We start from the raw sequence: 22,887 nt of genomic DNA on the forward strand, positions 1-22,887 counted from the left end.
GTATGACCCCTTTGACTCCACTTTAAAGAAGAGATGTGTCGTAGGCCAATAAATTCCAGCGCTAATGTCATGCCCAATAGTGTTTAGAACACTTGAGAGTGAGAATGTGTGAAAGGGAACCTCAGACAGTTTGGTCCTGTTACAGAGGCCAGAAAAAAGGCAGACTATTCATCCTCACCTCTGTGACCCCTCCTCCATTCTTCTGTGGGAGAATAGACCACCTCTCACGCACAGTCAGTCGAGCCCCCTCAGGGCTCCAAGAGGCTCTTGCATAACACAGAAAGGTAAAGAATGCTCCAGAAAAGTCTTCAGCCATGACCTTGGCTTTGACAGGGCGTCCCGATTTGGTTCAGTTTTTAAGGCAGTGCCACATGCTTGGTTCTTCTTGAGATTCCAATAAGAGTTTGTTCTCAGATCTCTGAATCTTGCTTGTTCTGATATTAATTCATTTGCTCAGAAATAAATACCATAATACGCTGTTTCAGATAATAGGACCTATGTGCACTTGAATCAGAACTTTTAGTAGTTTATCCTTTAGTCCTTGTTACCTCTGCCTCGGAGGATAAAACATTTATGAGCCTGAAAACTTATGGATTTTCAGAAACTCTTGATAGTGAGACAAGGAACAACATTAAAATTTGTGTTCCCGGTTACTGTATTGATCCATGAGTCTTCATAAGGATTCTGTAGAGAGCTACAGCACCATGCTGCGTTCAGGACGTTATCCAATAAAAAAAGTGTGCAGCGATCAGATGAATAAGACAATGTCCATGTGGCTGTGGTGCCAAAATGTGCACTTGAAATCAAGAATGTGCTACGAGTAGAGGGCTCCAACATTGGATAAAAGTCACTTTTCACTGTTGTATTCTCGTAATGTTTTTAATGAATGAATATGAATATTTTTTCATTACCACATCAAACATGCATACAATCATTGTTTCATGATCTGAGGGATCAAAAAGGAGCAGAGAGAAGAACCGTTCTGCTCCTTTTTTTGCATTTTCTTTTCCCAGACAGGTTTAGATTTCCTGTTGGTAAACTGAAGTGTACAATGTTAGATACACTGATGCTGACCACTCATTAATACGAAGCATGTTACACTTAATTGACCATTTGTTTTATGATTTCAGTTGGTTTCTGAATGTGTAACTCTCAGTCTTTACTCCTCATTGCTTTCTTCCCTCGGTTATTGTGCAGTGGACTCCTCAGGGGTTTTGTAGATTACCGTACGACCCTCTTGGAATGTAACTTTCATCCTCTCAGAGAAAAAAATGTGTGACTCTGGCTTCATGTCCAGGAACGTCTTTCTCATTACCACTTCTTCCTGTCGTAGACCTTTTGTGGGTAATCATGGTCGAAGGTAATCTTGATCCGATAGTTGATGGTGACGTTCCTGGCCAGCCAGGCTGCCCTGAGAACCGTAGATTTCTTCACATCTTGCTGGACTTTCGTATGGGGAGGATGGGGCTTAGCATGGCACCTTTTCCGGGTTCATGTGAAATTGGTCGTTGCATACATTTTCAATAAGGAACTCAGCTTAGTCCACTGTGCATCCTTTTATCTGTGCTTTCTTTGTATACGCATTTTTGAAACACGTCATTCCGTCTTGCCTACTCAAAGTGAAAACAGCCGTTGAGCACAAATCCAATGCAACAGTTTTGTTAAACCTGTCTCAAGTCCTGAACTGGAACATGGAAAGTCAGGATAAAGAGCAAATGCAGCTTTCGATTTGTCTGTACTAAAGGCGTTTTGTAAAACTGTTGACACATATCTGCAACATGTTAAGATGTAACATTGCACAGATGTAACATTCCCCTCTGTCGATTCTGCAAATGGGTTCCTGGTGGCCTAAATTCTCGCATCATAACAGCAACCGTATGTTTTATACACCCCTGAGAAATGTGCAGCTAATATCTTTCATTAGTTATTGTCGCTCAGTGATTAGCTGAAGACTTAAGACACATTTTGGGCTCAGTCTTATAGCGCCAGGAAATGCAGTCTACTGATTTTATTTATTCCGCTTTACCCGCTGGAACAAAAGGATTGAGGCAAACATGATATTCTTGGTCAAGGTCAGTGAAGGGCGACAGATTCTGTTATGAACACAACACAGACGGTGATAAAAGACCCCACAGTTCTCTGTCCAAGTGCGCTCGATTGTGTTGCGTGTTGTTGCTTAATTTTTCATAATCATAGGTGTGAAATGTTACCCCAGTAATCTTCTTTTTTCCTCTCTCTCTCCCCTTTGATCATTTTTGGAAGGTGGCGTGGCATGGCCTCGTCATCCTTTGATTTATTTTTCCTTCTCAGGTCTGAAGTGTGAATAATTATTGTTTTGCTTTTCGGGCTGGGGTTTATCTGTCTCTCTGTCATTCATCAGATCGTGTGGAAAGAAGAATGTGACTCACCTCAGTTCAACTCTCCGTTGGACTGTAATTGAGTTCTGCCTCATTGTTGCTTTTCTTTGTTTTGTTTTTTTTCAGCCCACATATCGTTTTTCTGTCCCAGAGTGTGCTCAATGCAGGAGGGTCTGGTTCTGGGGAAAAGGCAGTGGCTCTGTGTGGGTCAAGGCTATGCCATGAGATTGCCCACTCCTGGTTCGGGCTGGTCATTGGAGCCAGAGACTGGACTGAGGAATGGATCAGCGAGGGCTTCGCCACCTATCTGGAGGACGTGATCTGGGCTCGAGCACAGCAAGTATGAGACAATTTTCTAATTCTTTAAGACTGGATTATTTTCTTTCTATAGCCTACAGTTAAGACACACATACACAAGTTTGGAGTGACCCCCCCGCCCTTATACAAATGACACCTACATCAGGTTGACCCATTTATCTTCTTTCGGCTTCTTCTGTTGTGTTCCACTTGTACACCTCTCTTTCTCTCAATTGGGATCGACAGACACTTCATGATTCCATAACATTTGTAACTCAGTTTTTCCACATTTCTTGATATACGGTACCGCTCTGTGACCACTCCCCACTTAGTGTTTTTAAAAGCACTAATAATGAGAAACAATATGATGAATTTAGTTGCATTGTCTTTTTTTGAGCTAGTGTTGGGATGAAGCTATAGATGGTTTACGTGCTGTTTTTCAGTTCTGTCTCTTTTACATGGTATCCATTCAGAATTGTTCATGTCTGAATCGAGATGTATCGAAGAATCAACCCCCCATCCCCATGAAAAATGCAATTGCGACTTATCATTTTTAAAAATAATACATCAATTCATCGATTTTTTTTTTCCAAGTTGAATCTGTCTTTATCAAGCCATCAATTTCAAGCCTTGTATTCGTAGATATTGAGTGTAAAGAAAAAAAAAAAAAACATCACAAAGTGCATGAACCGTTTTTCTAAAGTGATTTTTAATACTACTTTTCCTAGTTGCTGTGATTGCGTCTTGAATGTCAAAACACAAAACCTATTAAGTTGTAATGCAGCACATTCTGTAGTGTGAAGAGGCTCTTCTGTAGCTGGGGTTCTGACCACCAAGGAGTCATTGTCATGTGGCGAAGGCTTATAGTTGGAAATTCTGCAGCAGCTGAAGTGCCTCTGGCATCTAGTCAGAATGCCATCTTAAGATTGTTTGTCATGTTTTTTTTTTTTTTATTATTTTAAGATGGAAAGTTTATCTAGTGAGAGGACATTCTGGGCCTCTTTCTTTCGACTGCTGCCCCCGCAACTGAGGATGAACTGGATGAACTTTACTTTGAAATGGGGTTTATTTTTGACTATGGAGAGGTTATTCGCAGTTTGACCTTTCAAATGTAGCCGGTCATAAATTCTCTGACAGTCTAAACACTGTGTCATGTTTGATTCTTACGGGCAAATGATTTCAGCTATTCAAAATCAAACTGTTTTTGCAGTCTTTCACTGAAAACAGCATTTTTCTGTGGCTGGTTTGATCAGCCCAATCGACCCGGTCAATGCTCAGTATGGAGCCGTCTGTGCACAGTTCAGATATTTTATGAATAAAACGTTATGTTTGAAATATTGGCATCATTTATTTTGCTGGGTTAGTCTTGACGCTGGTGCTTTCCAGCAAAGTGCACGTACGGCAGGAGCCAAGAGTAATTGTTGAGTTTGGATTACACGTCTATGACCGTTATACACTACGAGCTCTGAAGTTACTCAAATAAAACAGGACAACTCAAACACATGAGGAATCGGTTTGCACGGGCACCAACCCAAGTCCTCATTCAGAGGAGCACAAACAAGGAAAAGAAAAAAAGTCAGGGGGAGTTTGCCAGTGGGTGGGAAAAGAGAGAAATCCCACAGAAATAAACCTAGTTGTTTTATTTGCTGTGAAATTGAAAAAATATATAGACAACTGCCAGTGCACATAGATTTTAATATTATTTAGTCATTTGCTCCTTTGCTACTGTCTTATCTCTGTCTGCAGCTTTCGTTTGAGGATGCAGCAGAACAGTCGAGTTTAAAGGCTCTGCTCAGATGGAGAAGACTTTCTGACGAGTTGCAGAACTCACAGGAAGAACTTCAAATCCTCAGGTGAGGCCGCTGTCGCTGACAAACCTTTGAATAAATTCTTCTGTCACCAATGGGTGCCTTCACAAGTTGGATGTCCAATTTAAATAATATCGCCAACATGTTCACGGTGGCATTTGTTTAGCCGTCATTAAAAGCGGAATTCTTCTTTTCATATTCGTCACTTCAGGGATAGATATTTGTGATCAGTTGAAACTGGAACAGACCCATGCATGCGACTCATCTGTCATGTTTTTACGTCATACATGGCAGATGTAAACTGAGCTTTTCAAGCAGGGTGGCCATGTTGCACGCTTTGACCTGAACTTGGCTGAATAATACTACTAATACTTTATGTCTTCACATGAGACGCAATAACTATCGATGACCCCACTGTGGGTCACTTTACGTTATGGTGAGCAGAGGCAGAAATCAGAGCACATGGTCATGTAGCTTTGCTTTAAAATCATCCTCTCTTGTAGCAAACTCAGTCAGTCTGACCTTCATGAACTCGAGCTGAGCTACGACTCGACAACAAACACAGCAGACGTTACTCGATGCTCGGAGTATGCAAGGCTTTTGTCAGCGTCTGCACGTGCAGGCGAACGTGAGCTGCATTCCTGAACTGCAGGTGTGGCAGGTGTGGCAACAAAGTATATCCAGGTGTACTGTACCATCATGTCTCAGAAAAAAATGCACACAGACACACTAACCTTACAGCCTGACACAGAGGCATCCACACCCTGTTTGTGTGATCTGGTGTGGAAGCACTGTGTCATCAGAGGATTACACGTGTTTAACTGTTTCAGGGTGGAGTTGATTTAGCAATGTTTATCGTGCTCAACCACTGAAAATCTGCAGTTTCCAAAAATCTCTTCATCAAGCCATCCATCCTGAACTCCTCCTGGCCGTTCATGAGGCGTCCCACGGTCTTCTGTCCATACATTGCCTGTGCTGCTTTAGCTAAGCCTACACACTGTGTGTGTGTGTGTGTGTGTGTGTGTGTGTGTGTAATAGCCGTAATCTTGGGAGGGAGGTCTGTGTTTTTGTCCTGTTGCTAGGGAAAATATTGATTCATGAATGCTCTCTGTGCTGCATATGGCAGTTGAACTTGTAGAAGGATAATGAATAAATTGGTGTAACCTAATGTGACATGGCAATGAATGACTTAAACAGTGATGCGATGGAATGAAAAAACAAAGTTTAAATTACATAAGCTGACACATTTATTTGTAGGATATGTTTGGAGATTCTTATTTAACACTACAAAAATGGCTGGTTTCTTTATTAATTGAATAAAATGTTAAATTAACATGGTGAAAATGCCCTGTAAAAGTTTCTTTTATCTTCAGCTGTTTGTTTACTCCAGCCATTATAGATTCTTGTGCGAGTTCTGACCGTTCCTCAGCTGGGAGAACGACATCAGCCGGCTTTTATATTATTAGCGCTGGTGGTGTTTAATCAATTTAAGTCCCCCACGCATAGAAAAGCTGTTATACTGGATAGATTCCGTATTGGCAAGAGTCTCGCTCGGCCAATGTAATTAAGAAAGGTTGTAATGCGTACAAGGGGACATTGTTTAAGAAGATTAGGACAGTACTGGCAGCAGGACCGAAAATCAATATGATATTTTTGTACTGCACATTATTATTCAAGGTTATTAATGATCCATTTAACTGGGCGGAGGAGTTATCCATTTTGTATGAACATCTTTGGCTATAGCAAGACTGTGTAGAATTAGAAATAGTGTATATTGTAACAACCTCATGTCTTTTTGAACCAGTTGGTGGATAAGTTTCAACTGTCACAGAAATATTTGGAGTTTTTGGCCGTCAATTACTCAACATTAAACTGTCAGTGTTGCTTGAACTGCACTCAGTGATGGCCCTCTCATCAAACTTGGACAGGATTTTCATCCCTTATTGACTCAGATTTGGCCTCGCTTCAGAATCTTCTGCAAACCATTCTACTAACAATTGAAGGTCTCAGTCTAGATACACAGATGTGTTGGTGCATACTCTGTATTGGTCTTTCATAGTGAAGTAAGAAGTGAGGAAGCAAGGATCTTTGTTCATGCTTCACCTGTGGTCTCCAGCTATGGCTAGTGACCAAAACAACAAGCTCATTCATTCAAGCAACCAAACTGAGTTCCGCACTAGGTTACTGAACTCTCCCATTATGTTTTATTTGTACTATTATTTCAGTTTAATAGCTATAGACACCAACTATGTTAAACGGTTGATATAAATATTGAGCCCCTTTTATGGAGACACACAGGACTATTGAAGCCGAGGAGAAGATTGACTCACCATAGCTTTGTCAGGATTAAAACGCGACTCTCCTCTGGTACCACTTTAGCAATTACTTGTCTTCGAAGAATTAATGTGCTTTCATGTTACACAATGAGACTGAAACTCACACGGGCTGGTACCTGCTGGTGTGTGCGGGTGCATGCTGTATTTGCATTTTTCCGATGTTAGCTTTGTGTTGTTGATTTAACCCTGTCAGGTGCAGAGAAACCTAATCCTGATCCTCCTCATCACCGGTGCATAGGGGAACACCCTGAGTGACCGCAGCAATAATAGTCACTTTAACTCCTTCATTTCCAAACGGTATCGCACAGTATTATTAGTCACAGAATCATATATATATATATATATATATATATATATATATATAGGTGGACTGTGACAAAAGTCACCTACAAGCTCCCTCTGTTTGGAGGTATCTTATTTAGAATGTGTAGAGATACATTTATTTCCTGCTCTTTGAACACGGCACGATTAACCATTAGACCATAATAATAATTCCAGTAGAGAAACTAATTTTGGTTGCTTGTACTCGCAGTCTTTTTCACTACTTTTTCACTTAAGGTGAGAGTAGGAACATAACAAATCAATAGTGTTGCCTTCTGGCTTAGCACTTTATTCGCACGCCATGTTATTGAACTGTCAATTCCTGTGTATGCCATGTTCCTTCATGTATGGTTGATTGACAAACGTATTTGCCTCACGACAGGCGCAATATGTATCTTTCATAGAGCTGCTTGCTGTTTGTTTTACAATGCCGCGAGAAAAGAAACAACTAGTATTAACAAAAAGACCTGTGTTTTGTTGTTACTATTTCATTCTGCTTTAATATTATTACCCAGCCAAGGCTTTGTTTAAGTTAAGTATCACTGGATTTTTCTGGAAATGTTGGGAGAATGATGCTTCAGTTTTAGTGGTGGTCTGGATGCACATGTGGATCATGGAATCTTTTAATAGACTCCTTATTCTCTGTTAAGGGAGAGCTGCAGCGGCATGCTGTGTTCAGTACACTTCGTAAAAACATGACCTAAGAAACAACAGCATGCTGTCAAATAAATCCCTTCACAAGGCTCTAGTGCTGACGTTTTGTTGTACATTTAACATCGTGTCATGCTTGGAAGTGGGGAGGAATTATTGCTGGAGACTTGATGACTTGGATGTTCTGACACCACTTGAATGGAGTCTTCCAGGTTTGCTACGATTAACGATCATGTTGGTGACCAACAGTTACTCAAGAAAGAGCTTTGAATACTGAACAATATTATCACTGAAAATCACATTACAGGTGGAAATGAGGTGCTTGGCTGAGTCTCTGCTCTCACAGCGTTTTTTGTTCCCTCTATTACTTCAATGACACATTTGAAAAAGCTGTTGAAACATTCATCACAGTTCAGTTAGTCAAAACAAGATCCTGAATACATTTCTCTTATTTAACAGATCGCTAGTAGTTAACACCCTTCAAAGTCATGCCTGCAAGTTTGACATCTGTATATAAAGTAGATATAAAATGTTTTCATCTGATGTAGCGATCAAATTTCATGCAGTCCAAATAATGACCATCAATGCCTCACACACTGTATGAGCCTGACAGTAAGTATCACACTACGTTACAACAGTGTTATACACAGACACACACTGTCCTCTTCAAGGGTGGTGTGATGTGAAATCTATGTCTTGTTTTCCCATCAAGCAATGTCTGCTTTGTAGTGTTAGGATTATTTTAATATGCATGATTCAGAGATGTCACACCGGGTATCACCATTCTCATAGTGTGATGTACTCCAGCAGTTCTTGTAAATTTAATTAAATAGTATTACTTATTTAATATTCCATTAAAGATGATTAAGTATGTATTTTCCACTGAATGTAATGAAAGGAAATGTTAGCTGCTGGTAGAACAGTAGTCCTGAGGTTGCAGTGCTGAAAATTTGCAGATAAGCTTTAATGTCATTTGTTTTATTTTATTTTATTTTATTTAATAATTCAAATTTCACATACTGTTTTTTTTGTAGTGGCCTTTCGTAATTTGATTCTGTAGTAGTTGGACTGTGGGTTGTTCTGTGTTGTGAAATCAAGTGCATCTCCTCAAAGAAATGAAAGTGTAACATTAAATACCGGTTTCAGGAGAGGCATTTTCAATACAGCATTTTTTCAGCGCTCTGCAATGACTTGATTGTTCAAAACACTATCATGGCGGCAACAACAGACGTATACTTGGTCAAGGCGCAACAATCACATGTCCTCATCAGTTTCCCGGCACAAACAAACCCGACACTTCCACAAAGCCAACATGGCATGTTGTGCATTCCAGGTTCAGTGGGTCACAGTTGACACGGCGTGATCCAGCAGGGGCCCCAGTGGCCAGTGTTTATCAGTCCATTTCAGATGAGTTATATTTAGGCCGGTCTGAGCCAGACACCATTCTCCCTGCTGATTTACTGGGCTGCTGGGAGCGCTGCTCTACCTTATCCGGTTTCCACAGTCAACTCGGTGTAATTTGTCAGGATATGGCTCGCGGAGCTATAAACCTCCTGTGTGTGTGCATGTGTGTGTGTCTGTGTTTGACATTAAGTTGTGTCAGTAATGGCTCCTGATTTCCTCCTGTGCTTTCTCTCTCTCTCCCTCTTTCAATCTCAGACACACCCAGGTGTAAGCCTGGGTAAACACACGCATGTACACACTCGCACACACACACACACACACACGCATGCTCACCAACACACACGTATATAAGCACCCTTCCCCTCTCAGGCAACTCTGATAAGAGATCCATTTATACTGAAATACATTGAGCTATTGTGTGATTCTCCAAGAAAGCAGGCTGCAATTCCTCTTAAAGCTGCTGTAAATCATCTCTCACAAAGAGCAGCCCCGGGTTTACACGTCCATACATCCCTGCACCGGACAGTGGGAAGGGTGGAGTTTCTTTGTTAAGCGCGTCAGTGATGGATAAACATTTTCTTCAGCTGTCGGTGACACACAGAACAGACCAGTCTCCGCCAGAAATACATGTTCTGTCACCACCTCTGTCTCTCGCCTCGGTCGTTTTTGTGTTGTCCCCTCCTTTTTGGGTTTGCACACTAACATACAAGCACTCACATATCACTTCCCGGGGATACGGCACGTCCTGCTGTCTTAAAAAGAACCCATTTCATCTTATCAGCACCAACAGACGGGCACCGGCCCTCACCACAGCCAATGTGAGGTAAAAATATCATCAATGTTTAAAAACAGGAAAATGTGTCAACGAAACGGAATTGCTAAGTTAAACTCACCCGACAACAGGACCAAGTCACCAAGAAACTTTGCAGTTTTTGACGGTGCTTTACTTTTGTTTTTCGTTATGTTTTTTAAATTAATTTTCCTTGTCCCACGTAGTCTCTATGTTCTTCGCTCCTTGACCAACTTTGCACCCGCCTGAGTTGTTGATGAAATGCATGAAGTGTCTGTTTCCATTCTAGGTGTGTAAAAAAGCATGCCAAAAAGGTAATGCAGTTGTGTGGATTTTATCCTGAATATACTTATCTTTTCTCTCGATTTTTCTCTAGAAGTTGCTCTGCCACCTTTGAAAGGCAGGGGCACCAAAGAGGTTTTGAACAGTTATTGGCGCTGTAGATGATGCAGTGTGCAGCCTGTTGACTGGTTCAAATGTGTGTTCAAATACAATTATAAACTGTATGTTTCTTAATCCCCATTTATGATATGACATTTTTCATGTTAGGTACAGTTTCCTTTGGAATATTGAATGTAAATCCATCTTCAAACTTTTTAACTTGTTTGTCTGTGTATTGCCTGTGAACAATGCTAGTAGTCAGCATTCTGCACTTCGGCACTCCATGCTCTTATTATTTTGATGTAGGATCTTTAAAAAAAAAGGAGTGAGAAGTCCATGTTTTACTGCACTATCATGTCCTTGTTACACCCATGCTGGAATAATGTTTTTTGACAATGGACAACTGCTTGCATTGTGTTTGACTACTGACACATTTTTTATATATACATATATATAAAAATACACCTTCAAACTTGCAGGAAACAAAACACTTTTCCATTAATGTTGTTGTTGTTGGACAATCTGCATAGGTGGGCGGTCCAACACAAATACATAGACTGTTTAAGCCATCATTTGATCTGCTTTGGACTGCAGGAAGAAATTGTAGTGTCTGCAGGAAGACCACGCAAGCAACATACAAAAAAACACACCGCAACTTTTGCTTATCACATTCAGATCAAAGCATACTCTGCCCTCACTGGTCTACTATGAACTGTCTGGGTGCTAGCAGACTGAAACTCACACGTGGTAGCAAACTAGTCTAAATCTTTGTAAAGGCTGAAATGTAGTGTCAGTCTCCCTTCATGCATTTGAATAAACTGCTGTTAAACAAAACTCTTATTCATTCTGGTAGCTGCACTTTTATATTGTTATAGTGAAGTGGCTCACGATGAAAGTCTTGCAAGTGTCCAGGCAAATTTAGAAATTCCAGGAAGCTGATAACTTCCTCCCCATCCGCTGAGCAAACCAAACATTCCTGTCCTCGATTTCTCCCACACTTCCTCCTGTTTTTGTCCTCCTGCCTTCATCTGCTTCACCTTTCACCTGTTTTTCTCTTCAGCCACGAAGAGCAGTCTTTCATTCATTTATAAATGAGAAAAGGAATTGTTTGGTTTTGGTCTCTCCATGTGTGCGTCTCCGGCCGGACCTGTCATGAGGTAGCTGTGTGAAAAGTGCTCGCTGGTGATGAAGGTTGTATTGATCCGGCACTAGGCGCCTGCCGTATCGACTGGGCCGCAGGGTGATCCTTCAAGGCCTTCCTATTGGCACACTGAGTTAATCTGCTCAGTTGGATCAATACCGCCTAACTGAAACTATCATTGCACAGCATCCCACATCAGTGATCTGTTTGTTTGGCTTTTATTGGTTGTATAGCTGCGGAGGTTGAGGCGTTGATTTGTATCAGTGTGATGGGAAAGTGAAAACCGGAGTGTGGCCTCTTTTGTGTGTGCAGAGGAGGGGGCTGGTTTCTTCCGCTCATGTTATGTGTTCACTCAGCAAGCCACGGCCGGCGGAGTCAAGAGTACACAATCGTGAGGTCATTTAAACATGTTAGCCAGCTGTAATAAATCTCCTGCCGTGGCCAGATTATGACAAGAATGGCGCTCACTATTGAGATCCACCGCCGAGTTTGCTGATGTTACTTCCTCTCTTGCAAGAATTCACCTGAAAATAGAATTGTTTGGGATTTGGAAAATAATCTGCAGTTCGTTTCACTCTGAAATTGAAAACCTTGAATGTGTCCTTCTGAATCCTCTTGCAGGCCAAACATGGAGAGAACAGGTCAGGTCAGTGACTCCGGCTCCTCCACCGTCAAACATGCCCTCAACCCGGACAAGTCCTTCATGCAAGTCCATTACCTCAAGGTGAGCTGTTTTCTGAAACACATGAGTGTTGAAGTGAAAACCACAAATAAGCATCAGATTTGGTCAGCACTGTGTGCGGCGAAAAAAAAAAATGTTGTTCCAAATGGAACCATCTCAAAAAGTAAAAAAGAAAAACACAGTCCTGGGACAAAATTAATTTTATCACACAATTTCATTCACTACACTATCACACTTCCTACTTGGTTGTGCACTGTTGTTCTCCTCAGAGACCTATTCTGTAATATATTTTTGTTCCCTCCTTGTGTCAATATACCATACTGTGATTTCTTCACTGGGGTCCTATACATCAATGTCAATTTGTGACCCTAATGAGAAACTGTCTTTTAAAGAACAAGGTAAAATTGAACAAACTGCACCCAACAAGTTCCTGTGAATTGAATTACAAAACTGTAAGTGAATGAGTTGGATTTGGAATTTGGAAAATGTCCCCCTGGAACTGCAACCTTATCGTGGTGGGGGAGTTTGTGTACCTTGAATGATCCTAGGAGCTATGTTGTCGGGGGCGTTATGCTCCTGGTAGGGTCTCCCATGGCAAACAGGTCCTAGGTGACGGGTCAGACTAAGAGCAGTTCAGAAGCCCCGATGACAAAACCAAAAACATCGAGGACCGTGACGTCGCCCGGCATGGCGCAGCCGGGGCCCCACCCTGGAGCCAGGCCTGGGGTTGGGGCTCGAATGCGAGCGCCTGGTGGCCGGGCCTCTGCCCATGGGGCCCGGCCGGGCCAAGCCCGAACGAATGACATGGGCCGTCCCTCCTGCGGACCCACCACCCACAGAGGGAGTCATAGGGGTTGGGTGCAAAGAGAACTAGGTAGCAGTCGAGGCCGGGGGGCCCGACGACCTGGTTCGTGTGGACATTCTCTGGCTCTTGGGACATGGAATGTCACTTCGCTGGGGGGGAAAGCGCCTGAGCTTGTGCAGGAGGTTGAGAGGTACCGGCTAGATATAGTCGGGCTCTCCTCCACGCACAGCCTGGGCTCTGGAACCCAACTCCTTGAGAAAGGCTGGACCCTCTACTTTTCTGGAGTTGTCCGCGGGGAGAGGCGGCGGGCTGGCGTAGGCTTGCTCATAGCCCCGCAGCTCTGCAGCTTCGTGTTGGGGTTTACCCCGGTGAACGAGAGGGTCGCGTCCCTACGCCTACGGGTTGGGGACAGGTGTCTCACAGCGGTTGCGGCTTACGGGCCGAACAGCAGTGTAGACTACCCGGCTTTCTTGGAGTCACTGGGAGGGGTACTCGACAGTGCCCCAACCGGGGACTCCATTGTTCTACTGGGAGACTTCAACGCCCACGTGGGCAATGACAGCAAGACTTGGAGGGGCGTGATTGGGAAGAACGGCCTACCCGATCTGAACCTGAGCGGTGTTCTATTACTGGACTTCTGTGCCACCCACAGTTTGTCCATAACGAACACCATGTTTGAGCACAAGGGTGTCCATAAGTGCTCATGGCACCAGGACACCCTTGGCTGGAGGTCTATGATAGACTTTGTGATCGTGTCATCTGACCTTCGGCCACGTGTCTCGGACACTCGGGTGAAGAGAGGGGCAGAGCTGTCAACCGATCACCACCTGGTGGTGAGTGCGATCCGCTGGCAGGGGAGGAAGCCGGTCAGACCGGGCAGCCCAAACGTATTGTGAGGGTCTGCTGGGAACGCCTGACGGAACCCACTGTCAGTGGGGTCTTTAACTCCCACCTTCGGGAGAGTTTCTCCCAGATCCCGAGGGAGGTAGGTGACATGGAGTCTGAGTGGTCCATGTTCTCCTCCTCCATTGTCAGTGCGGCTGCACGCAGTTGTGGACGCAAGGTCTCCGGTGCCTGTCGCGGCGGCAATCCCCGAACCCGGTGGTGGACACCGAAAGTAAGGGATGCCGTCAGGCTGAAGAAGGAGTCCTATCGGGTCTTGATGGCCTGTGGGACTCCTGAGGCAGCTGACGTGTACCGGCAGGCCAGGCGTGCCGCTTCCCGTGCAGTATTGGAGGCAAAAACTCGGGTCTGGGAGGAGTTCGGAGAGGCCATGGAGGAGGACTATTGGTCGGCCTCGAAGAAATTCTGGCAAACCGTCCGTCGCCTCAGAAGGGGGAAGCAGTGCCTCACCAGTGCTGTTTACAGCGAGGGTGGGAGACTGCTGACCTCGACTGGTGATGTTGTCGGGCGGTGGAAAGAATACTTCGAGGGTCTCCTCAATCCCGTCGTCACGTCTTCCACTCAGGAAGCGGGGACTGAGGACTCGGATGGCTCTCTCATCACCCGGGCCGAAGTCACCGAGGTTGTTCGTAAGCTCCTCGGTGGTAGGGCCCCGGGAGTGGATGAGATCCGTCCGGAGTATCTGAAATCCCTGGATGTTGTAGGGCTGTCGTGGCTGACACGTCTCTGCAACATCGCGTGGCAGTCGAGGACAGTGCCTCTGGATTGGCAGACCGGGGTGGTGGTCCCCCTGTTTAAGAAGGGGGACCGGAGGGTGTGTTCCAACTATAGGGGGATCACACTCCTCAGCCTCCCTGGAAAGGTCTATTCCAGGGTACTAGAGAGGAGACTTCGGCCAATAGTCGAACCTCAGATCCAGGAGGAACAATGTGGTTTTCGTCCCGGTCGTGGAACACTGGACCAGCTCTATACCCTCCACCGGGTGCTCGAGGGTTCATGGGAGTTCGCCCAACCAGTCCACATGTGCTTTGTGGATTTGGAGAAGGCGTTCGACCGTGTCCCTCGCGATGTCCTGTGGGGGGTGCTCCGGGAATATGGGGTGCGGGACCCTCTGCTAGGGGCTGTCCGCTCCTTGTATGACCGGAGCAGGAGCATGGTTCGCATTGCCGGCAGGAAATCAGACCTGTTCCCAGTGCATGTTGGTCTCCGCCAGGGCTGCCCTTTGTCACCGGTTCTGTTCATCACTTTTATGGACAGAATTTCTAGGCGTAGCCAGGGGTCGGAGGGGATCCGGTTCGGGAACCACAGAATTTCATCTCTGCTATTTGCGGACGATGTTGTTCTGCTGGCCTCATCGGACCGGGACCTTCAGCATGCGCTGGGTCGGTTTGCAGCCGAGTGTGAAGCGGCCGGGATGGGGATCAGCACCTCCAAGTCTGAGGCCATGGTTCTCGACCGGAACACGGTGGTTTGCTCTCTCCAGGTTGGTGGAGAGTTCTTGCCTCAAGTGGCGGAGTTTAAGTATCTCGGGGTCTTGTTCTCGAGTGAGGGAAAAAGGGAGCGTGAGATTGATAGACGGGTTGGTGCAGCGGCAGCAGTGATGCGGTCGCTGTATCGGACCGTCGTGGTGAAGAGAGAGCTGAGTCACAAGACGAAGCTCTCGATTTACCGATCGATCTACGTTCCCACCCTCACCTATGGTCACGAGCTTTGGGTAGTGACCGAAAGGATGAGATCGCGGATACAAGCGGCTGAGATGAGTTTCCTCCGCAGGGTGGCTGGGCGCACCCTTAGAGATAGGGTGAGGAGTTCGGTCATCCGGGAGGAGCTCGGGGTGGAGCCGCTGCTCCTCCACATCGAGAGGAACCAGCTGAGGTGGCTCGGGCATCTGATCCGGATGCCCCCTGGACGCCTCCCTGGGGAGGTGTTCCGGGCATGTCCTACCGGGAGGAGACCCCGGGGAAGACCCAGGACTCGCTGGAGAGATTATGTCTCCGGTCTGGCCTGGGAACGCCTCGGGATCCCCCGGGAGGAGCTGGAGGAGGTTTGTGCGGACCGGGAAGTTTGGGCTTCCTTGCTCCGAATGCTGCCTCCGCGACCCGGCCCCGGATAAGCGGCAGAAGAAGGTGAAGGTGAAGGTGTCATCATTTGTTTAAAAATGTTTTAAGCGTCAAACACAATCCTAAAGTCTTTGACTCAAAAATAATGTCCTAGATTTGGGGTGCTTATTTTTCTAGTGGTTTCAGGTCCGAAGCTCAGGTGACACCCTACAAACCAAACAAACCAGCCTCTTCTTCATAGCTTTAATTTTGGACTGAATGAATGCATCCCTTCGTTTAACATGATGAAATGCATTGCGCTTCCATTTCTTCCCAGGGCTATTTCCTGCTCAGGTTCTTGGCCAGCCAAGTGGGGGAGCAACAATTCATCAACTTCTTCAGGTTATTTGTGCAGAGATACCACGGGCAGCTAATTCTCTCCCAGGTGAGGCTGCAGTTAGTTTTCCGAATTCACGTGGAAAACTCTGAGATTCGACACAGTCTGCCGTTAAACAACGTCATGATCACGGACTGCTTTCATATGGGTCGCCTCTTGGGCACAATGCTATTTCCATTGATGTAGTGAAGCGCGGGTGAAACCCCGGTGATTTAAATTAACGGCCATCACTAACCTGGCCAGCATATGTTTATTCATCCTACACCGTGAAGCTGAGGGTTCACACCTGGATGTCTGGACGTGTGTGTCAGTGATGTGATGCGTTCCACCTGGCTGCCGCTTCTTCAGACGATTCCCCACTAAATAATGGATGAAACATAAACACTGTTTGACCTTGCACTCCCGTCTTCAGATCTGCTTTTCTCCTTCCTTCTGACGACATCCTGCAAACTCTCTGTGCTGATTTCTGTCTGTCTCTGGCAGGACTTTCTTCACATGCTGCTGATTACCTTCCCTGACATTGAAAGGTATGTATTGCCTCCATCGCGAATCATGAATAATAAATGCAGTCAAGCTTGAAACTAATGTGGTCTCTGCTCAACCAGTGATGTCTGGGTTTTTTTTTCTTTCACTGTTTCTTAATCTTGTGTGTTCATATCTCTGACTATTCAGTCGGAGTTCAGAAATCGAATGGCATGGAATACTGAAGTGCCAAGCAAAGAATCCCAGATATACTTTGCCAGAAATCTCATTTAGGTCTTAGGTGGATGGCCAAGACATCATTCTCCAGGTATGTTGGTCTATCTCGAGCAGGACAAGCCAGGAATGCCACTCGTTCCTGGATAAGCCTGAACCACCTCGGTGTGGTTCTCTTCATATGAACTCAGGCATTATCATTTTAATCTATATTGAAAAGCTAAAGGCCAGACTCACGATTTTGTGGGCAATCTATACTCGACTGTGGTCAAACGTCAAGATGCTAGGTTTCTCTGCTGGGTGTCTGGACCCTCCTTGAGTGAGTAGCTCAGAGTAGAACCGCTCCTCTTATGCATTGAAAGAAACTTTGGGCTCGGGCATCTGACTCTTGGACATCTTCCCAGTGAGAGGCTGCAGGCATGTCCAACTGGAAGGAGTCTGCTGGGCAGACCCAAGACGCTGTTGTTCTGCCAACAACTCTGTGGTCCCCGACTAGACTTGGAGTCTGAGAGAAGAAGTCACTTTACTCAGAGACTGCTACGAGAAGCAGAAAAGAATCAATGGAGGAATTAAAACAGCTAACATGGCATGACTGACAAGGCTTCATTAAAATGTCAACATTATCTTTTAGTTCTCTCTGCACATTTTTATGTCGGGTTTTTTTTTTCTGGAAATATAAAAACGACTAAAGTAGGCTTTGCTTATTGTTTTTGACTTTTTTGTTATGGAGTTTACTCACACATAAGAAGCAATGTTTTCAGCTTGTAAATAACATGTTTGCTGATTTCATCTAAAAAAATATATATATATTTTACAAATTCTGATTTTTCAATTGATCTTCAATCGTCCGTGTTAGCTTTCAGTAGAATGATGCAGCTGCTCCGATATTATAATATTGGAGTGGTTGTGGCCTTGATTCATTGACAGGAAACTTTCCCTTCAAGCTCTCAACCCGTTGAAAGAGCAGTCTCATCCCCTCTCATATTAATTGAAGTGTAAAAAGATAACTGCTCCTCCTGCTCCTCCTCCTCTTCCTCCTCCTCCTCTCTGCCTTTTTCTCTCTCCTTTTCCTTGCTTAATCAGACGGCTCTCTATTTCTCCCGATTGCCTCATTAACCTCCTCTTCTGCCTGTCTTTCTCTCACATCTGTCTTTCACTCACAGGCTGGCCCACTTACCTCCATCTCGCTCTGCTCCCCCCTCAACTTCTCTTCTGTCGGCACACTTTTGTTTGCCGTCATTGTGGTCTTTGTGTCGTCTCCGTCGTGTCTAGTGGGCCGCTGGACCGGCAGAGATTGATTCAATTAAACAGAGGAAGTTGGGGACGGTCAATATTTGGATGGGATGCCTCTTTCGGTAAACAGCCCGCTGAAAGAGCGAGGTTGTGGCTGAGAATAGATGTCACCTGCTGAAATGACCGAACGATTCCACTGTGTCAATCGAACAGCCAAACATGGATTCATTTTACCGCACGCTTCTTCTCCTCACGGATTACAGGTTGTTTAGAAAACAGTATTTTACATTTTTTTTTTTCCACATCTTCTGACATGAACACATATCAGGACCAGACCACCACACTTCCATTCGGCCTAGATGAGTTCAGGGCTGGTTGATTCTTAACTATTCACTGTAGCCGTTACTAAATGAAACTTTGAAGGCAGTCAACCATGTTCTTTGTGGGTTCTCGTGGTGATTTTGCAGTATGGACCTGTTGCTTTGGGATAGTCGACCTACATATATGATCTGTGTCGTATAGTGGTCTATATTTTGGGCGAAAAGCCAGGTACTTTTTGCAGATGTCGGGGTGCTCAGCTTGTCCGGTTGTTCTCTGGGATTTTAATGTCTTTGGTGACGGTGTTCAAGTATCTCAGAGGCTTGTTCACAAGTGAGGGGAAGAGGAATTGTAAGATGGACTTCAGGTTGGTGAGGTGACCTTGTAATCGTTAATTTTAGTGAAGAAAGACCTAAAGCAAAAGACTCTCTGGGGAAATGGGACGTCCATCACAGCTGAATTCTCTGCATTCCAGTTATCAAAGTTGGCAGAGATCGAGATGACAAGAAGTTACTCTCACAAGTGCTTTGTCTGCATAATATGAGCAACGTTTTGATAGCTCTGCACTCAGTTTGCTCCTACAAAACCTGCTGGATGAACACAAATTTAACAGAACAGTATTTTAGTACATGCCATTGATTCAAAACCTCTGCCTCCTCGTGAAGTAACTGAAGGGAGTAACTGGGAATTTCTGAGCATGATGCATGATACAGCCCTCGATTTATCGAATGCTCTGTGTTCCTACTTGTATATACAGTCATGGCCCAAGAGACGTGATGAAAAGAACGAGAGCATGATACCAGTTGCTACAAGAATCTTTCGTCTTTACTGGACTCTTCCTTCTAAACCCTGCTCCACCACATTGGCAGACGCACGTGGATGGATTGACGGTTGGATGGTTGGCACTACTCTTTGTTTGGAACACATATTAGTCTCAGTCTACCTGACTTCCTCCATATTAATTTTTACTTTGATTAAAAACTCAAATTGCTCTATCTTAAATAACTTTTTGTAGCTTTTTAGCTTGATGCTGCTCAGGACTTCTTGTATCATAAACACCGTAACTAAGCTCTGTGGGTAATGTGGTCATACTTGTTTTCACTTTTGACTTCAATTCTAAAACTGTGACAAATGAAGGAAGCAGAATGAACCACTTCATAATTCTAACCGTTTAGAAGTGTATGTAAGAAGTCGTGTTAGCAACAAGTGGTGGAAGAACTGTGGTTTTGTTGGTGATCAGACACACATATTCTGGGACTGCCCCGTTGTGAAACACTTTTGGACTGATGTAAGAGGAATATTGGATAATTTACTTGTAAAAAGATACAGAGAATTGAACAAGTTTGTTTAATGGAACAGTTTACAGCACTTTAGTCTTATTGGAAACTCCATTTGAGCCTTGATGGTTTTTGTTTTCCTTTTTCTACTGGAATCACATATTTATATTGTAGTATTCTGCCCAATCTCAGGACTTATGTATTTGTTCATTATTTTTTTAAAGTTAAAAAAGAAGTGCATCTACACCAACCCTAAGACTTTAACAGCTTCTATTAAGTCTCACTATTTTTTGCTTTTGGTACTGAGAGGATCTTTCAGGAGTCGTGTTTAATCCTCTCTTAAGGATTCTCAAGACAGATGTTAAGCCTCTGTAATAGTTTCTCCTTTTTGTAAAACTGTCAAGTCTAATTGCTTCATGTTATTTGCGGGGATATTCCAAAGCACTTTGCCACACTTCAGTCATGACTCCTGCTGTTCCCCACTGATCTCCTGATCTCACTGTGCAAAATACAAGCGCAGACGAAACGTGGTCTTGGTCGCCTCGGGTGAAATTCTGGGCATAGCAACAATATTCACGTCAAACTGTACAGGTAGCAGGCAATGTGAATGTTTGCTGGTGAAAAGGTAGATCAGCGTTTGACAGGTTCATTCTGAGAGTGTAAAACCTCTTGTTTCCTCAGGGCATGAATAAGGTTGTATCATTGTATGCAGTCTGGTAGTGCTAGCCGAGGCAGACCAGATCTTGCAATGTGGCCACCATTGATATGACTGTGTTAATTTGCCAGCTAATTCTTCATACGTTGCCACTGAACGTGGAAGTTTATACCTCTGTCTTTATTTTTATCTATAAGCAAAACATGTGTTCGACATCAAGCCTGAGCAACTCAGCCCTCCAAGTGCTCTCTTATGGCCTAGAGAATCTCACTGACATCCCTCTCCAGCAAATCTTGGGGCTTGCAACCTTTAAGGCTCTAGCAATGATGCTTGCTAATACCAGAGTGCTGTTATTCTTCACAAACAATAATAAGTCAATAATAAGTGACATCTGAAAGTCCCATGAGACTTGCTCACTCTCGTCCTCACATACGTCTATTTCCGTTCTTGTCCTGTTCATTGTCTAAGTCTGACTGTTTGTTTAGGATAGTGGGTGTGTCGAGAAGTTTGTTATGACCCAAGTGATTCTCAGAGAGCCACGGTTCTTCGTCGTCTTGGGCAACAACTGTCATGGCTGTAATAATATGAATCACTCCAACACTGGTGTCGTTCTGCAGGCGAGGCTTAACGCTGAGTGCGATTTATGCCGACTGGTTGGATCGGCCTGGAATTCCAGAGGTAAGACAAGTCTTTTTTTTGCATTCTAATTCTAGTTACAATCCTCATTCCTTTGACTTTCATTTCACGTTACCGTCTAGTGCCAAAATTGTGTTCTTCGTTTTCAAACACGATGTCAACTTTCTTCAAAGATGTCCACTTTCTTAAAATGTGTTGAAATTAATTGTATGTAATAGCTGTAGCATTTATTTTAAATGTATATTTTTTCAATTGGAATCTATCCCTTTCATCACATTGTTTCCTTTTATTCATTTAAATATCAGTATCACTACTGTTTTAATCTGAGTGAACAAGTTAATCGCTATATAATTGGCTCATGATTTGGCTTTATTATTAAAAAAAGAAAAAGACATGAATGACTCTCATTGGCTTTGGTTGTTGGTCAGGATTTACTTTACTATGATTTTTCAAAACTGAGGATGTTTCACAGGGAATACAGATTATATTTAATACTTTGTCTCTTTTAGTGTTCCCTAAAAAAAAAAAATATATATATATATATATATATATATATATATATATATATATAAAATAGAATAGCCAAAAAAACCCCATCTTTTTTTTCAGATTTTCAAGCGCCAAGCTTTTGTACGTTGCCATCTGTTAGTTGAACTGAGCAGCTGTAAATAGTTTTTTAAATGAAAGCTTCATTGCCGGAATCCTCTCGTATTAGCAGTTAATAATGTTTGGCGACGGTTTGCCTGCAGGACATCAACATGAAACGGATTCTTGAGGTGACAAGTCTTTGTGTGGCGGCTACAAACAAGCATCGACGTTATCGTCATGCTCCGCCTGTGTCCTGCTGTCAATGCTGTTGCTGAACCGCTGAGGCTGTGTTGAGTATTGACAAGTTGAGCGGCTCTTCTTCAGCCCTCTAATTGAGAAAAACATCCAGTTGTAGATGTAAATGCACAATCAATCCACTTTAACATCTGTCTCCATGGCAACTGGTCTTAATTACCACTGTGCACTTTTGTGTGCCTGAATCTTCACCTTCTGGCCGAAGTGATGATGTCACTGGAAGTCTTTGGTGCCGTGGAGTCAGGACTTCTGCTTTCCTTTCCGTGATTGGATGATGGCTAAAGTGTTCTTGCGGAGGCTTTTTGTGTTTGATGTGCCACTCAGCGGCTAATAAGATCAGCAGATCGATCGAAACCTTTTACACATACAACTGCTTTTGTTTTTTTGTTTTGTTTTTTTCCCCCGGCAGCTGGGCAGAAACACTTCTTACACTCCCTCTCTCTCTCTCTCTCCTTCGCTCTGCCTCTGTCTCTTTTCGGGGGCCATCCATTACTTGATTCTTTTGGAAAGCCTTGAATTTGAAGATAGACAGGAAGCATTGTGGCCTTGTCATAAACAATAACACTCGGCAATCTGGTCTGGGGTGTGGCGAGGGAAGGTCAGTGGCGTTATACTTCAGACGTCAGCATTGTGATGAGTCAACACTTCCACCTGGAATAGGGAAGTGGGGTGATGTTTGTGAGTAAACAACGTATCCACCTCCTTTCTTGGGTCATTAGAAGAGATGAGTTCTGACAAAGTAAAGAGATTTCATTATTAAGCCTCTGTCTTTTGTTTTGTGGACATAACAGAAAGTATTTAATGAACCTAACCAAACTTCAAAGTAAGTCGCTGTACTGCTTTCATCATTGGGGAGATAAGCCAAGCGGCATGATTCTAAATATTTCTATATCTTTTCATACCTGCTGCCACAGCTG

At 43.9% G+C, this 22,887-nt stretch overlaps 1 protein-coding gene across 8 annotated transcripts in view; it reads left to right on the forward strand.

Annotated features, from left to right (window-relative positions):
- The window catches only part of aopep (aminopeptidase O (putative)), an 84,940-nt gene that overhangs the window by 23,075 nt on the left and 38,978 nt on the right, over positions 1–22,887 (forward strand). For 5 of the 8 annotated variants that reach the window (XM_053869561.1, XM_053869563.1, XM_053869564.1 and 2 more), the window contains 6 exons: positions 2,484–2,697; positions 4,401–4,507; positions 12,108–12,210; positions 16,253–16,360; positions 16,796–16,839; positions 21,109–21,169. In XM_053869561.1, coding sequence (XP_053725536.1) covers positions 2,484–2,697; positions 4,401–4,507; positions 12,108–12,210; positions 16,253–16,360; positions 16,796–16,839; positions 21,109–21,169 — 637 coding nt within the window. Of the gene's footprint in view, positions 1–2,483; positions 2,698–4,400; positions 4,508–12,107; positions 12,211–16,252; positions 16,361–16,795; positions 16,840–16,984; positions 19,388–21,108; positions 21,170–22,887 lie in introns of those variants that run through there. The other 3 variants (XR_008415506.1, XM_053869566.1, XM_053869565.1) reach the window with 3 other exon arrangements.

This window comes from Synchiropus splendidus, chromosome 7 (genome assembly GCF_027744825.2).
Source record: "Synchiropus splendidus isolate RoL2022-P1 chromosome 7, RoL_Sspl_1.0, whole genome shotgun sequence".
Lineage (NCBI taxonomy): Eukaryota > Metazoa > Chordata > Actinopteri > Syngnathiformes > Callionymidae > Synchiropus > Synchiropus splendidus.